General features: G+C 40.2%; 1 protein-coding gene and 1 pseudogene across 1 annotated transcript in view; both read left to right on the forward strand.

Moving 5' to 3' along the window:
* ADAMTS18 (ADAM metallopeptidase with thrombospondin type 1 motif 18) overlaps positions 1 to 18520 on the forward strand; it is a 155320-nt gene that overhangs the window by 85330 nt on the left and 51470 nt on the right. Inside the window, exons 10-15 of the mRNA XM_061594662.1 lie at positions 5036 to 5131; positions 6145 to 6293; positions 10536 to 10708; positions 13100 to 13230; positions 14091 to 14214; positions 16687 to 16931. Coding sequence (XP_061450646.1) covers positions 5036 to 5131; positions 6145 to 6293; positions 10536 to 10708; positions 13100 to 13230; positions 14091 to 14214; positions 16687 to 16931 — 918 coding nt within the window. The remainder of the gene's footprint in view (positions 1 to 5035; positions 5132 to 6144; positions 6294 to 10535; positions 10709 to 13099; positions 13231 to 14090; positions 14215 to 16686; positions 16932 to 18520) is intronic.
* On the forward strand, positions 1059 to 1177 carry LOC133369449 (5S ribosomal RNA; annotated as a pseudogene).

Raw genomic sequence — 18520 nt, forward strand, 5'->3', positions numbered from 1 at the left:
GGAATTTGCTCCCACAAGAGGTAGTGGCCACCTACGTGGATGGCTTCAAAAGAGGATTAGACAAATTTATGGAGCGTAATGCTATTGGTGGCTACTAGCCACAATGGCTATGTTTTGTCTCCACTGTTGGAGGCAGTATGCCTCGGAACCGGTTGCTGGGCATCACCAGTGAGAAGAGCACTGTTGCATTCGGGTCCTGCTTGCGGGCTTCCTGAGGGCATCTGATTGGCCACTGTGAGAAAAGGATGCTGGACTAGATGGGCCACTGGCCTTATCTAGCAAGCCTCTTTTTATGTGCTTAAGTTTTAATTCTTGCGACAACCCTAAGTCAGTATTAATATCTCTGTATTAAAAAATGGGGGGACTGAGCTGAAAGAGAGTGACTTAACACCACTTAGTGAGTTGATGAGAGAAATGAGATTTGATTTCCTGATGCACAGCTCAGTCTCTTAGAAACTGCTCTACCACTGCTTTTAGGTTTATGTTCTCGACCTCTTGATATAGCAACCACCAAGTTATATTGTGGCACAAGCTTTTGTGGGATAAAGCCCAACTTCATTAAAATCATGAAGAGGGTTCTTTGTACATATATATGTATACTTGGGGTTAGAGAAAAAATGGTAAAATCTAGGTATGAGCGGAGTGGAACAGTTCTATTCTGTAACTGTTCCACGATTCTGACATCTGGCTAGTTCCAATTTAATTAAATCTCACAGGAAATCCATATTTCAGAACACAGGTAGCAGAATTCTGTGCACTTTTTAAAAAGCAAAATCTTCTCCTACACATGTGTAATTTTGAGCAAATCAAAAGAGGCTGCAGACCAAAATACATAGCATGTAGCAAAAAAGCAAATCACTGCTAAAAGCCTTGGGACAATAGTATCTTTAGAGGCACGTTGATTTTTGTTGCCCACAAAATATTTTTTGGGGGTCTGCATATGTTTTCAGTCTCTTATTTTATTTCAATTGCACTATTGTACGATTTCATCATTTCCCTGTTGCACAAATTTGTAGGTTTTTTCTTTTTTTTTAAAAGGGGGGGGATAAACAAACAATGCCTACAGCCATACTACCCTGAACACGCCTGATCTTGTCTGATCTCAGAAGCTAAGGCTGGTCAGGGCTGGTTAGTACTTGGATGGGAGACTGCCTGGGAATACTGGGTGCCGTAGCCTTACAGGAAGGCTATGGTAAACCACCTGTGAATACCTCTTACCATGGAAACCCTATGATTATATCCAAAAAAGATTCATATGGTCGCCATAAGTTGTAATCAACTTGAAGGCATATAATAACAACAACAAAACAAACAATTCTTTCAATTTTTTTAGCAGCTTAGTTTTCCCTTGGGAAAATTCTGAAAATACGCCTCTGGATTCTGGTCCCAAAACTAATTCCACTATGTCAAGTTCCAGTTTGGAAATCACATTGTAAACATACAAAATCTGGTGTGGAATTCTTGTTGAAGCAGATTCTGTAACTACCTCTAGTAAGCACAGGGGCCAAGAGGCCATGGCAATCATGAAGTACAAGTTGTGACATTTCTAAGCAAAGTTTGTAAGTATATACGATAAGCATAGTGACCATTCACAAAGAAATCATTGGCCATAACTCCTTCTGAGTTTTGTTATGCTAACACCTGTTGGGAGAGATTGAAAACCTTGGTCTAAGTTGAGTCCTAAATGAATAAGATCAAATCCAGTGTATTAGCTGACACAGGCACTGAGATGTGGCAAGCAGGAGGTGGGAAAAGCAAGGCCATGAGAGCATTTTAGGCAAAGTAAAACACTGATATGAAAGAGTAAATGACTCTTTGGGACAAACTGAAGAGAACAGGAGATGATAAGAGGGGAGAAGTATACAGTTCTGTGCTTTTTAGACAGAGTAGAGGAAATGGAGTGATAAAAGAGGGCTGGAGAAGAGGAGTGTGCAGCATTTGAGGCAAGCCGCAACAAGAAGTGTGGACAGAATTTTGGCATCTGTAATGGAGAGGAAGGGGTGGATCTTGTTAATATCAAGGAGGGAGAAGCAAAAGCCTTTGCTGCAGCTTGGATTGTTAAGAGGCAGGATGAGCAAAGGGCAGGGTGTGGAATTGAAAAGGAACAGGAGGGCATTTTTGTCTAGGAAATGGGTTGCAAGGTGATGTGGATCAAAGAGAGAAGGAAGAGCAATAATCTGGGTTCAAGGTGCATTGGGATCATTGTCTGGTGAAAAAGCTTTCCAAGAGCTTTCCAGATGAAGGACCTCTTAGTCCCATTCTTATGCACCTACAGTGGTGCATAATGGGGTGCTGTTTCCCCATGGCTGTGACCCTATGCTGCTTGTGTGTGCATGATATAACTATGAATGGTTGGATCTGTCAGTTTCAGTTTCTCTGTGTCTCATTTTTCCAGCCTTAAGTTCAGTTCTTGATATTTTCAGATCAGGTTGCATTATTATTATTATTTTTAAAAAAAACTCCTGATGAAAATTCATCAGCATTTTACTTTGAATTTCTCCTAATATACACATTTTTGTATGCAATCTTGCCTAAAACATGCATTTTTGTAAAGAGTCTCCCCTAATATAACGCAATTTTGTATGCTATCACTAATATATGCATTTGTATGCACACCTTACCATAGTATATGCATTTTTAAGCATATTACATGGCTGGAGAACGTGGCATTGCAAAATGTGGAGAAGTGTAAATTTTGAAGGATTTCTTGATTTCGGTTCACATATGGTTTTGCCACCCTGGGCTCCTGCTGGGAGGAAGAGCGGGATATAAATCAAATAATAAGTAAGTAAGTAAGTTCAAATTAGGTAGGTTTGCCTTTAAATGTGAACTGAATCAAATTTGTCCCCCATCTCTAGAGGTAACCAGGTGGGCACAGGCTAAGTGCAAGGTCTTTTCCATTTGATCATCTCCTGGCTTGGGGCGATGGCAACAATTGAGCAGGAAAGACCCACACAGTTGGCCATGCCCTTGAGATATATATACAGAGAGAGATAGAGAGAGGGAGGGAGAGAGAAAGAGTCTTAAACACACTTCCAAGTGATGTGGGATGTGGAAGCTGCTTCCATAGTTTTGTGGGGGCATGTGAATGAGACCATATCCAAGTCTGAATCAACATTATAAAATATATCATCAGCATACAAAAGAATGGAAATCTTTCTTGACCCTGTTGAAGGAAGAAAGAATTCTGATCCAATTAACTTTGGGACTATATCATTTAAACAGTGATGAGGGCAGAAGGCACCCTTGTTTTGTACCTTTGGTGGTGGCAATAGGTTCAATTAAAGAACCAGAAATCCCAACTCTTACTCTAGCAAATGTGTTGGTATAGAGTTCTTTAATTAAGAAGGACATTTATCGATAGTAGTACCAGCCAATTTAAGCCACAACTGGTTTCTATCAATTGAATCAAATGCTGCAGCAAAGTCAACAAAGGTGACATAAAGATGTTTGGTGGGGTATTCAGAACCTCAATCTAAATTTCTGGGTTTTATTTTCTCTTGCCTGCTTTTTAAGTCTGTGCCAGAGAAGATTATTCTCCTCTTGTCTGATGCAGACATTACTATAACTTATAGGGTCTCACTTTGGCAGTGTCAAGAATTCACGAAAAAATTATCACTGAAAATGCAGTCACCTGCCTTGATTTAACTTTTTGCTAAATCTCTGATTTTAGATTATAAACTATTTTAATTTTATATCAAATTCACTGTTAATTTTATTTAAGTATTTAGATTTTTTGTTTATATGTTATATCTGTTGTACATAGCTCTATGTTTTAACTCTATTAATCCTTTTGTTTCTATGTGCAATGGCCTTTGGCCCAAGCAGTAACAATAATAAAGTAAACATTATAAAGCTTCAGGTCTTTGGGCATCCCTTCAGTCTTTTCCTAAAATGTAACTTTAGAAGTGTTTGGGATAGAGGAGCTGTTGTGCAGTTAGATAAGTTTAGATTCTGGTCTGAATGATCTTACCCCCCCTCCGCCTTTAAATGATAATGTGTATTATTTCACTTATTTCAAACTGTGGAAAGCCCACCCTGATTTTCCTTTGGGGACCCTTCTGCTAAGTAGGGCCATAGACATCTGTCCCCAAATCCTACCCTGATGGCACCACTATGTAGAAGGAAAGGCTGGGACAATAAATTGATATGCAATATGGACTGGTTGACATATACTCACTGACAACATCAGTATGTAAGGACTTGAAATGGGCTGAATGAGCTAGCACAGCTCCAAGACTACAGACAGACCCTCTGTATGACATGAGGTCATGGCAAGCACAATGTTTTTCAAACGAGCCAGTTCACACAAAATGGATTCAAGTAATTAGGAGATGGGGGCAGAGGAAGAGAGAGATGCATCTATTGTGGATAGGGATGTGCTAGAATTCTGCCCAATTCAGATTTGATACAGAATTTTCCATTAATTTGCATTTTCTCTATCATTGCAGACCAGATTTTTATGTAGTGATTTTCCACAGCTATCTTTGAAAATGGATTTTTTTAAAAAAAGTCTGCCTCTAAAATATTGATATTAAGAATGATATTTCTGTTCATATATTGATATTTCAAGATTTTGACATTTCTCTTCAAAATATCAATATTTCCATTATCAATATAAACATCAATTTTTTTGTAAAGAAAAAAAAAGGATTGGTTAAAACAGCATCTAGTGGACAAAGAACAAACTCAGATCAGTTCCAGCTTGTTAGGTCAACAGAATGCTTTCGAACTGGCATCAACCAATGGATCCCATACCTAATTATGGACATTCTGTATTTTTCAAATGCTTGGTTTTGTTGGTTTTAAAAGAAAAATATTATGCTGGCTGTTTTTAACAATGAATAGAGAAAAGTGAAAAGGGCACATTTTAAACTATAAAATCGAGAGAGCAGGCAAGCAACTATAAATCTCAGGGCACTTTCTTCTTTGTTGGTCTCACTCTTTTCAAGATAAAGACACGATGAGTGAAAAAGCTGGATTGTTCCAGACATGAAGGACTAAGATTAACCAGAGCTTTTTAAAAAAATTTCAGGATATATGTAAATCGCTGTGGTGCCATAAAGTGGGCCATCGGTGTGAGACAAAGTTTATGCCAGCTGCGGAAGGGACACCCTGTGGGATCAGCATGGTAAGTTATCACGGCTGCAATTGTATGGGGAGGGCCGTAGCTCAGGGGTAGAGCATCTCCTTTGCATGCAGAAGGTCCCAGTTCCATCCCTGACATCTCAAGTAGGGCTGGGAGAAATTTCTATCTGAAACCCTGGAGAGCTGCTGCCAGTCAGTGTAGGCAATACTGAGCTAGATGGACCCATTAAATGCAAGGCAACTTCCTATGTTCTCGAAAGGTATATGCACATAAAAAGCAGGGGCCTCAAGAGAGTGATCAACATCCCAGATAAAATCTAGGAATGGAGCTCTCATATTCTGGACCTAGGCATGTTGGACTCTGTGTGTCTGCCCACCCTAATGGAATGTGATATCCAGTGGTGGCTGGTGCCCATTGGTAGGGCAGAAGGCAGGGAGTCCAAATAGTTAGTGGAGCCAGAGCCAGAGCCAATGACAGGCAGAGTCAACTAATTCTGGTTTTGCTCCATACTCTTTGCTGAGTGTTTCAAGGGGGCAGACTGAGGTTGGTGGGGCAGTGCCCCATTTGCCCAAATGGACCATCCTCCAGAGCTCGGAAAAGTTACTTTTTTGAACTACAACTCCCGTCAGCCAATCCAGTGGCCATGATGGCTGGGGCTGATGGGAGTTGTAGTTTAAAAAAGTAACTTTTCCAAGCTCTGCCATCCTCCACTGGTTATACCCCACCCAGGTGGTGACCTTGAGAGTAGGACAGGCAGAATTGTGGAAGGAGACAGGACGTATACTCTACCGCCCTTACCATGTGATCAGAGTGATCAGGGGTCATCATCAAACGAAGGCAAAAGGAACAAGCAAACTCCACTAAGTCTTTACCACTTATTCCAGTCCCCCGTTTCTTTCCTCTTCGCAGTTTATTACTTCTGTTCCTTCCTGTCTACTGTATGCCTTTTCTACTCTAATGGTCCATAATTGCTTGCATCTGGTTCTTTTTCAACCTTACCCAGCCATCCTGGCAGGTACTGACAAAGCACTGGTTTTCTGCATTATGTCCTACAGTGGTGCCGAAGAGGCCAATGTGTACAATATGGAGACCATGGTCCCAAGTCTATTAATGGCCAGTGGTCCATATGGTCTGAGTGGTCTGGCTGTTCTCGGACCTGTGGGGGTGGAGTCACATACCAAGACAGACACTGCAATAATCCAAAGTAAGATATTGATATGAAAAGGTATTATTTTTTATCATTATTTGTTATCTTAACAAGATAGGAGGCACAGCAGATACTTTTGTTCAATGTACTATTTTTATAAATCTTTATATCATTTATGGGTTGTATTCAACTAAGTTTTACTCAGAGTAGACTCAATGATATTAACGGACCCAGGTTAGTCATATCCTTCACTTTCAATGAGCCTGCCCTGAGCATGATTAGCATTGGCATTATATAATACAGGATTACATGTATTAGCTATGTAATAGCACGATTACAGATAATACAATATAATGCAAAGTGGGAGCTGCAACAAAATATTGCACTGCATCTCCCATTCTGTAACATGAGTGCTCATGTTTAGGCTTCTAGACAGACAGATAGAGAGCTAGCCATATGTGAGAACAGCAAAAGAGGTTCAGGTAAGGCATGGGGGAGAAATTAGATTCAGGTTGCATTTAAAGGTGGACCAACCTAACCTGCACTTTCTGAAACAAGATGTGAACTCAAACACAACCATCCACTGGAATTTGCATTTTTCCAAATATTGCCAAGTAATGTGTACAAAAAAGCATATACTAGAATAAAGTGTGAATAAAAATGCATATATTAGTGAAAATAATATGGAAAAATGAATTATATTATGGAAAGTTGCTTTGCAAAGATGTGTATATTATGGAAAATTGCATACAAAAATGTGTGTATGAGAAGAAATTCACATTTAAATGGTGATGAATTTTTATGAGGACTTTTTTAAAAAAAATCACAAACTGATGTGGAAATGTGGGGAACTGAATTTAAGATTGGAAAAATGAGAAACTGAAAGAAATAGAAAATGTTAGATACACCCATCTTTACCTCCCCACCTGTAATTTTCCATTTTTCCTTTCCAAAGCACACACAACATTCAACAACTGCTGAACATGCTGTGTGGGGACTAGCCCAAGAGGCTTAGAAATTCTGAATATTAAGTGGTATTTAGATACCTGAAGTAATTCAATTCAGTTTACATTTAAAGCTGAATTTATCAGATCTGCATTTTAAAGCTGAATTTATCAAACATGCACTTTCTGAAATAATATGAGAACGAAAACATAGCCATCCTTCAAAATTTGAGCTTATCCAAATTTTGCAATGCAGTTTCCCAAACAATGCTTTAAAATATGTATTTTAAGGGAAATGTGCATAAAATGAATATATTAATGAAAATAACACCCACAATGCATTATATTAGGAGAAAATACTTGTGAAATGTGTACATTAGTCAAAACTACAAAAATGTGTTTAGTAGGAGAAAGTTGCACTAAACCGCTGAAGAATTTTCATGGGGATTATTTTTTTAAAAAAATGCAAATTGCTGCAGAACGGAATATAAGATTGGAAAAATGAGTAACAGAGAGCACTAAAATTGACAGATCCTTCCATCTGTAGGTGCATTCAAACAATCCTAGTTCCATTTGATTCCTACCACATGGTGAGTGCATGCCTCCTATTGTGGGGGCTATTGTCTGAACCCACAATTTCTCACAAATGCTCGTGTGTTGAAAGTTATGATTTCAGATTTCTGCCTGGCACATGCAGCAATTTTATCATAAGAATGTGCAGTATAAATGGAATGTGTTGAACTTGTAAGAAAATTGCCCATGTTATTCTGAATATCTCTCAGCATTAGATATGACCTTACAGCACCAAACGTCTTTGGAGGTCACCCACAGTACAACAGAGCTATGCAGATTTACTAATACTGTTGTGCTTGTAGAAGCTGCTGCAGTGGATTTGTCTCCTATATATCACAACATTTTACAAGCGAGACTTTTTTTTTCTAGAGAAAGAAATAGATTACATAATTTAATAGCTTTGCTGTAAAAAACATGGCTTCAACTTCTTTTTTTCTTTTTTAAATTGCTGCCTGTTATGGCTTCATAAGTGATCCAGAGTACTGCAAATGAAATTGGAGCGTACAGCTAAAAACAGTAATTAGTCTAATACTGGAGGGATGGCTCAAGCATGGAATTCCATAAACCTCTGACTTTATATTGGAAATATAAAGCTTTAATAGCCCAGTCCTGACCATGCATATTTTGAAGAAGTGTGAATTTAATGGACATACTTCCATTGCAATGTAAGCAGACCCCTAGTGAATTAAACTGAATGTCCATCTAGTCTAGCATCCTGTTTTGCACAACAGCATACCAAATGCTTCCAGGGAGTCTTCAAGCAAGGCAGCACAAGAAAGCAATAACCTTCCCCTATCATTGCCCTCTCTCCCAAAAAAACTAGTATTCCTAGCTATACTGGCTCTAAACCTGGAAGCTCCATTTACCATTGACAGATCTATGCCCCCTCCTCCCAATTTGTTCAAGTCTCATTTGAAGCCATCCTATACATGTCTACTCAGAAGTAAGTCCCATTGGATTCAGTGGTGCTTGCTCCCAGAGAAGTGTGCGTAGGATTGCAGCCTAAGGCTCCATCCTATTTATTTATTACATCTTTATCCCACCTTCCCTGCAAGGAGATCAAGGTGCTGTACATGGTTTCCCACCATTCCCATTTCATGCTCAGAACAACCCTGTGAGGTAGGTAGGTAGGTTGAGAAACTGTGACTGGCCCAGCTTCATGTCTGAGTGGGGATTTGAACCCTGGTCTCTCATGTACTAATCCAACATTCTAGCAACTATGCCACACTTATGGCATTGAACTCCATAAATGAACAATTCTGATTTCAAAATGTGAGAGTGTTGCAGCAAAAGCAAGAGAATCTTGTAGTATCTTAAAGGCTAAGTACTTATTGTGGTATAAGGTTTTGTAGATAACTAGGACCCATCTGAATCTGATTAAGTGAGTGATGGTCCATCAATATTTATGCCACAATAGATCTGTTCATCTTTAAGGTGCTGCAAGACTCTTACTATTGCACAGCCTCAGATTCATAAAGAGGTGTTTTTTTGGAGTGTGGGGGAGGGTGTGCCATAATTTTGGACAGAATCAAGAACTTCACATCAGGGTACCAATCAAAAGTTTAGATCCAGTGTTTCAAATCAATTGTTTCTGGTTGCAAAAATATATTCTTGCTTTTCCTAAAGGCTTTTGGAAAAGTCAGCTTTTGAATCAGCACTATCATTTTAAAGGCATATATACCATGGAAATGTGTTCCAGCTTGTTTTGTAAATATATGAGAATTAGAATGCTGAGTCTGAGCAGAGGGTACATATAAATACTTTTTTTTTTTAAAGAAAAACCTCTTTTTGTTTAAATAGCACCTGGATTTCTTTCCTACATGTTAACGGATTTTTCCACAATAGATTCAGCTGAATAGCATATTAACAGATGATAGCAAGTTGTATGTAATGGACTTAGCATCCAGTGATAACAAACTATAAAGGAATTTGAGAATCATTGTTGAGTAAATACAGTGGGTTAATTTAAAAACATTTCTCCCTGTAATGTATCTGGCCGATTTTATATAATGTAAGAGGTCTTGGATCAGGCCAACAAAGATTAGCCCAGGGCTGACTTCATGACATGTGTATTTAGGAGACATGCTTGGGTGGTTGATGACATTTGCTCAGAAATCTGGAATAAAATCCATCTTGTTTGCTTAACGAACACATCATGTAATCAGACCCCTGGGAGATCCTGCTTTAGGTCAATCCAGGACCAGCTTCATGACGTGAAGAAATGCAATGATCAGCAGAGCCTCTTTGGCCAATTCCAGCTTCATAATAGCCCTTCATTTTAAAATGTTCTTAATTTTTTCTACTAAGCCTCATAGAACTCTATGTGTGTGTTCCACAGGGACTGGGAAGAAATTCAATTCAGGTTGCATTTAAAGCTGAATCTATCACCTCTGCACTTTCTGAAACAACATGAGAACCAAAACACACCCATCGTTCAAAATTTGCATTTATCCAAATTTTGCAGTACAGTTCTCCAACCAGTGTCCACAAAAATGCATGTATTAGGGGAAAGTATGCATAAAGATGAATATGTTTGTGAAAGTATCAGGTAACGCAGCATTTTGCTGACCGTATATGTAAGCTCTTGTGCAATGGCATAATCTAGCTTTGTTGTTTTGTCTAATGAAAAAAGTTCAGGATCTCAGACAAAGCTTCTTGAGTTAAAATTATTTATATTTTGGTGTGTTTTCTTGCAATAGAAGTAGATATGATGAGAATGCATTGAAGAGTTGATCATCTGCCCTGTGTCTGGTCCAGCAAAAAAGATTTTCTTTTTCCGTAGGCCTCAGTATGGTGGCAAGTTCTGTCAGGGCTCAAGTCGCATTTATCAACTTTGTAATGTTCAGCCATGTGCACCTAGCAGCCCTGACTTCCGTGCACAGCAGTGCGCTGAATATAACAGCAAACCGTTCCGTGGATGGTACTATAAGTGGAAACCGTACACAAAAGTGAAAGGTAAGCCAGTAACACCATACAATCAATTTCTTATATGCCTTGCATTTTTCTTTAAAATTCTAAAATTCTTACCATCATAACATCATAAATCAGTCTCCAACAGATTAAAAATAATCTGCAATAAAATCCAATCCTCCTCCCCGCTCCACATTTGATAGCAGCAGAGAGAAATATTGTTTGTAAAAAGCTCAGGCAATTTAATATAAGCTGCAGCTAAAGGAGAACTGCTGTAATACAGTGGCTAAAAGACCAAGGATTGTGTCCAATGCTAGTCCTACTCAGAGTAGACCCACTGAAGTTAATGGACGTAACTAATTTAGGTTCATTAATTTCAATGGATCTACTCTAGGGATAGAAGGGAGTATAAAAAAATAGGACGACCAAACAAGAGATGGATTGATTCCATAAAGGAAGCCACAGACCTGAACTTACAAGATCTGAACAGGGTGGTTCACGACAGATGCTCTTAGAGGTCGCTGATTCATAGGGTCGCCATAAGTCGTAATCGACCTGAAGGCACATAACAACAACAGACTGTAGGCCTTAGTTGGATATAACACAAAGCTGCAAACCAGGAAGCCCCCAGTTTGAATCTCACCTTTGCCATGAACTTACCAGGTGGTCTTAGGCATGCAGCTCCACTTCAGCCTCAGTTCCCCCATCAGCAACATGGGGGAATTAAATGGGAGTAGCGGCTGGTACTCCATGTCAGTGGAACAGTGGAATCCATTCTGGGGTTTTCCAGGAGCTGTCCAAGGTGCTGAAACCTTGGGGTGGGGAAACTCAGGCCCTCTTTATCTGGGGCCCAAGCCACCCCACTCTTCCCCAGCCACACCCCTCACCAGCCCTGCTTTGCACCCTCGGGGTTTTTTGCCTGGCTGGAATGTGCCCATGCACTCTGATTATGACCCTTGCTTGTCTGGATGGAGGACAAAGAGGGGTGTGTGAGAGTGTGTGTAAAAGCTACCCTACTGTACCAAGGTAAAATTGCTGTATTTTAGAGATATGAAGGCCTGGAAAAAAAACAGAAAAATTGAGAAAAACCTCTCCTCCCCCCCTTGTTTCCATTTTTTTCCAGGCCCTTCAAATCTCTAAGTATTTTTAAATTGCTGTAATCTGCCCTGGGACCTGAAAGGTGGGTAAGAAGTTGAATAAATAACAATAACATTTATTGTTATTATATTAATTGATCTGCCCACTTTTTCCTCGGCCCCACTCACCACTTATGCATGGCCCCCAGAAGGTTTCCCCATAAAGGAATGCTCCCCTTGGACAAAAACATTTGCTCACCCCTGTGCTGTTGTAAGAATTACAATTAGATGGGCCCTTTTCTTTTTAGCAGAGGTATGTTATATATTTCCAAAGAAGATGGCTTCCCCCAGGCACCTGGTTGGCCACTGTGAGAACAGGATGCTGGACTAGATGGGCCACTGGCCTGATCCAGCAGGCTCTTCTTATGTTCTTATGTTCTTATGTTCTTATGGCCTTTTCTGTAGTGGTGTCCCAGCTTTGGAATACCTTCCCACAAAAGGCATGTCTAGTGCAGACATTACAATCTTTTTGAGCTTTTTCTATTTGCTTTTTCATTTTATGTCTTTCATCTGTCTCTTATTTTTGCTGTTTGTTATACTTATCTGCTGTGTTTTATATTGTATTTATGTGCTGTGTGAAATTTTTTTATTCACGACTTTCTACATGACCTTGGAATCTTTCCAGTGAAGGATGTTAAAGAAAGATTTTCAAATAACATAAAAATAAAAACAGATAATGCATTTGAAGCGTTTGGAACACTTGCAAGTGCTGAGTATTATACTGGGGATGATGTTCGACAATCAAGGGGCAACCACAGAAAAGCTTGGTTATGTCTCACCTTCTAAGGCAGGGGCTCTTGAAGAGAGCCACCTGTGTTGATCCTATGGTACAAGGTGCTCCTATAGGCATCTTGGTTCCAGTCTGTCTATGGCAGCCTAACCTGGTGTCCTCCAGATGTTTTGAACTACAACTCCCATCATTCTTGAACATTGACTATGCTGACTAGGTCTATGGGAGTTGCAGTCTAAAACATCTAGAGGGCACCAGATTGGTGAAGGCTTGTTTAGGGCTTTATAGGTCAAAACTATCAAATCGTTTGATGCCCAGAAACAACCTGGAAGCCAGTGTGAAGGTTTTTCAATACTGGTGAGACACATTCCAATCTGCAGGCTATTCAGAAACAGTATGATTGCTCAAACAGTGTTCTGGCTTCTTCTGACCATCCTATTCCTTGTGTTGTCAGCAGTCTCCAGGATGGGATATCAACACTAATAATAATGATATTATTATTATTGTTATTGTTGTTGTTGTTGTTATTATTGTTATTATTATTAATTTGCCTTTATAATGTCTTTTCAGAGGAAGATCACTGCAAACTGTACTGCACGGCGGAAGACTTTGACTTTTTCTTTGCAATGTCCAACCGAGTGAAAGATGGAACCCCCTGCTCCTTGTATGGAGACGATGTGTGCATTGATGGGATTTGCGAAGTAAGGTTAAGCGGAAAATTCTGTCTGTCACTATGCCTTTGATATACCTCAGTGGTGGACCACATGCTTTGCATGCAGAGGGGTCCCAGGTTCAATCCCTGCCATCCCTAATTAAAAACGAATCAGGTAGTAGGTGATGGGAAAAGGCCTTTGACTGAGAACCTGCAGAGTTTCAGCCACATGAAGTACAGGCCTCTATGGACCAATGGAACTGACTTAGTAGAAGGCAACTTCCTAAGTTCATTATAAAAGAAAAGTGCAAGAAGCAGCCAACCTTATCCATGTAAGAAAAACAAGCGCTTGGAATGGACTAGTTCCATTAAACCAAGTTCTCTGAATTACTTAAAAAATCTCTGAACTACACCTGAAAGTAGTTCCCATAATGGATGGGTGAATTGAACATGAATTAAATTCATTTTGGAGTAGAACTTCAAATGATTTCTAGTTCATCTTCACATTCATTCTCTTACATGTGTTTTTTACTCTTTAGACTCTTCAGTCCTTTAAGGATAAAGATCATAATTGCTGAGGAAATTAAAGAAACAATTCAGCTTCCAGCTTGTGTGTGTTTTGATTTTTTTTTAGACTTCTTAAATATATTTTGTATCTCAGCACAACACCTTGTAACATTCTGAATGCTGAAAAAAAAATAGCCGAGGATCCTTGGGATGAACACGAATTGAACGCGAACTGAACTGGTTCATTTTGTACAGGGACAAACATGAGGTGGAATTAATTCTTTTTTGGACATGTTGAACTTAAACTAGAATTAGTTCCTTTTTAAAACAAACTTTCAAGGCTCTGGGGAAAAAACAGCCTAACATGCCCTTTTAGTCTTTAACATGTTTTCTTTGTTGCAGCAAGTTGGGTGCGATCGTCGGCTTGGATCCAAAGCAGTTTTAGATGCATGTGGAGTTTGCAAAGGAGATAATTCAACATGCAAGTTCTTCTCAGGCCATTATTTGACCCAGCATAGAACTAATGGTAAGGAAACAACAATTCCTCTTGGCAATTAAGCTGAGACTTTGGCCCCATCTGCAGTACACATTTAAAGCAACATTATACCACTTTAAACGGTCATGGCTTCTCCCAAAGAATCTTGGGAACTTAGATTGTCGAGGATGCTGAGAGTTGTTAGGAAACCCCTATTCACTTCACAGAGGTACAGCTCCCAGAGTTCCCTGGGAAGAGGGGTTGATTGTTAAACCACTTGGGAGACTGTAGCTCTGTGAGGAGAATAGGGGTTCCCTAACCACTCTCAGCACCCTTAACAAACTACAATTCCCAGGATTCTTTGGGGGAAGCCATGACTGTTTCAAGTGGCATAATACTGCTTTCATTGTATAGTACATATGGGGCCTGCAGTATTTCCTCCTTTATACTATGACTGTTTGATGTTCAGGATTTCAGTTGGGGAAAATTAAACTGAGGAAAAGGATAGAGGAGTATGCAGCATATTATGTGTGTGTTTGTTTATCAATATATATATTTTACCACATTTTTTCCTGACTCCAAATGGCTATTTATTTATTTTTACATTTTCTTGAAGGACCTCGAGGTGGCGTACACACTTCTACTCCTCCCAAGTCCCAAACTGAATTGGGCCAGTTGGGAGGAGGGATTTGGGCTTGGGCCAAGTCAAATTAAGACGGTCCTGAATTACACTGGGCCAGAGCAGGCTGCCTGACATGATCCAGGGCTATCAGGAGGTGGGGCTTCAAGTGGGAAGGCTAAAGGTGCCTCCTTTGCAAGCATGTTCCCCTCAGGTAATGCATTGGGGAACTAGCACCCTGCAGGACTGAATCCTCTGGTGAGCAGAGGATTCAATCCTGTGGGCTGTAGGATTTAAAAAGGCTTTTGTTCAAAAATGACAACCCAGCTTTTAAAAACACCTAATTAAACATTAGCCCTGCCCCTGAATTGATTCGGGCCTAGAACTGGTTCCCCAGTTTGGGGCTCCAGATTGGGTCAGGGGGGCTGTGCACAGCCCTAACATTTAATATCAATTTCTGGAAGGGGGGGCAATAGCATAGAATCATAGAATCATGGAGTTGGAAGGGGCCTATAAGGCCATCGTGTCCAACCCTCTGCTCAATGCAGGAATCCAAGTTAAAGCATACCCGGCAGGTGGCTGTCCAGCTGCTTCTTGAAGGCCTCCAGTGTTGGAGAGCCCACCACCTCCTTAAGTCTCTGGTTCCATTGTCATACCGCTCTAACAGTTAGGACGTTTTTCCTAATGTTCATTCAAAATCTGGCTTCCTGCAACTTGAGACCATTGTTCCATGTACTGCACTCTGGGACAATCGAGAAGAGATCCTGGCCCTCCTCTGTGTGGCAACCTTTCAAGTACTTGAAGAGTGCTATTATATCTCCCCTCAGTCTTCTCTTTTCAAGGCTAAACATGTTCCAGGAGAGGGCTATTGTCTTCATGAAACTTCTCTTCTTTCTAACTTCCCACATTGGGCAAGGATGAGAGGGAAAAAAACAGAATGGCACCAGTGGAGGCTGGTGGCTCTGATGTCAGTGGGACATTGAATCTGCTGTGGGCTTTAGTATGAACTTTCAATGAGCTGTCCAAGGTGCTGAAAGCTGAACACACCTTGGACAGCTCCTTAAAATTCAGACTAAAACTCAGAGGAGATTCACGGCTCCACTGACATTGGGGCCACCAACCTAGACTGGTGGCACCAAATTGCCAGCTCACACATGTATCTCATCACCTAGAGACATATTGGCACAACTGAATGGGTGGACTAACTCCATATCTGAAAAGCATTGGGTTGGATCCTATAGTCTAAGTTAATTGAACTTGGGTCCCACAGACATCAATGGGGCAAGTTAGTCTTCACTTTTAAGTCAAGTGATTTCAAATGGGAAGTGAGCACAAGTATCCTAGCCTGGATCTAACCCACTGAGTTTAAGGCATGGTGAACTGATGCAGGCAATCCTTTCTATTCTGTTTGCTATATGTCGGCTCATTCACACATGCAAGCCACCATTTAAAGTGGTGGGCTTCAAATAACAAACAGGCATATGTGAACCTACCCAGAGGAATTGCTGCTCTTGTTCATATTCCCAAAGTCTCACCTATCTATGGCCATATGGTAGCTGGAAAACTCCAAGTGAGAAACAGCAGATTTCACATAACACGTGTTTTGACCCCTGAGAGCAGCAATAGCAAAAGAAGCAGAACTCCAAGAAGTTCCCAGTTCACTTCCACCAACTCACTCAGTAGTCCTAATTAGGGATGCTAACAAAATTCTCCTTCAGTGAATTTCCTCCCAGATTTGGGGTCCTGTATTGCCAGAAATGCTGATCCGTCCAGAGCAGAACTGATAATGTCTGTGATCTGTGATTATTATTATTACATTTCATAACTGAAAAGAGCCAATGATGTTCTGGTTTGATTAAAAGGGAATGTCTCTCACGAAATGCTACATTTTCTCCCCATTTTAGATTATTACCCTGTTGTCACGATTCCAGCAGGAGCCTGCAGTATTGAAATTCAGGAACTGCAAATGTCTAGCAGCTACCTTGCAGTGCGCAGCTTAAACAAGAAATATTACCTAACCAAGGACTGGACTATTGATTGGCCTGGGAAATTCTATTTTGCTGGGACAATGTTTGATTATCAGCGCTCGTTTAACCACCCAGAGAGGCTTTCTGCAACTGGGCCCACTAACGAGACTCTCATATTTGAAGTAAGCTTTCTTCTCTTCATTCTGTCATGATGCATGTATTTATTTACTTCATTTATGAATCAATTCCCATGAGGCATCCTGAAGCAATTTACAATGTAATCCTTGATGTTTGGTGTAGAATTACCGGTGACAGTTTTAGCTTTGTGGCAGCATCTGTCTGACAGATTAAACTGTGTATAAAAGAACAGTGAGTCATGCTTCTGTTTAGGATTGTTTGCACAGTCATGCTAGAAGATTTTTTTTAAAAAAAATAATGTACCAAGGTCTGAGATCAGATTTTGCAAAGAAATGCCAGTTGCATCAAGAAAGGCCTGGTTCAATGTCATGCTAAGCCAAACCATTGTTTAGCACAAAGGTGCAAACATCTGGGTTTCCAGAGTCCCTTTTTCTGCTGTACTACATTGAGTTAAGACAAGGATTAAGAACATAAGAAAAATTTGCTGGATCAGAAAACCCTATTCGTAGGGTAGCCATAAGTTGGGATCGACTTGAAGGCAGTCCATAGATGGATAGGCCAAAGGCCCATCTAGTCCAGCATCCTGTTTTCACAATGGCCAACCGAACGTCTATGGGAAGTCTGCAAGCAGAACCTGACACAACAGCACTCTCCTCACTTGTGATTTCCAGCAACTGCCTCTAGTGTGATGTGCAAACCAATCCAAATATTCAGATGGCAGAACTAAATGCCACGAGTATCAGAAAAGAAGGTCATGACTAACAAAGGTGGCTGGAGCATGTGAAAGCTGTAAGGATGCTAACAGGATTTTCTGGGGCTACTTCACTATATGTGGACTGGGCCCTCTACTCCATCTTCAATCTATTGGCAAGAATTGGTACTTATGTACATATACCAAAAAAAAAAATCAAATAAATTGAAATGAACCGGTACTTATATACATATGCAAAAAAATCAAATAAACTGAAATGAAATATATTCACTAGTAGGCAAAAAACCTTGCGGTTTAAGAACATACTTATAGCCAACAGATATTACTATCAAACTTTAAAAAGCATACAAAGATGTATATTTTTTTAAGGGGGAAATTCAATCAAAATATGTACAAAGTGAGTATTTTAGGGAACAGAGTATACAAAAGCGTGTGCAATTTAAATGTAGATTTTTAAAAATCGATCTGCAGAAAATGAGATGCGACAGACTTGTCACTGAATGTATGTGAAATGATATGGAACAGAAATAGACTGATCTGACTTGGAAAAGTTTTGAGCTATAAAGTAACAGGAGGGGAATGAGTCAAACAGCCTCTCCCCATTTGCCTTTTTTCTAGACAGAGGCAGCCTGCTCCATGCTGCTTTGTGTTATCAGTGAAATCAAATGCTAACCAAAGAGTCCCAATGTGTAGTTTCAACCCCAGGTTGTGAGCATAACTGCATCAGGGATGGGAAACCTCTGGACCGTGGTCCAGTCTTGGCCCATCAGGGAGTGCAAGTTGGCCACAAGACCATTTTCCCCAACCACACACACCTTCCCATCAGCTGAGAACCCTCATGGTGCCATCTGAGGGGCAGGAGAGTGGGATTAAATCTTGCATTGTCTAAATCCTGCTCATTTTGGCTGTGTGCACTTGTTC

The sequence above is a fragment of the Rhineura floridana genome, chromosome 13 (assembly GCF_030035675.1).
Source record: "Rhineura floridana isolate rRhiFlo1 chromosome 13, rRhiFlo1.hap2, whole genome shotgun sequence".
Lineage (NCBI taxonomy): Eukaryota > Metazoa > Chordata > Lepidosauria > Squamata > Rhineuridae > Rhineura > Rhineura floridana.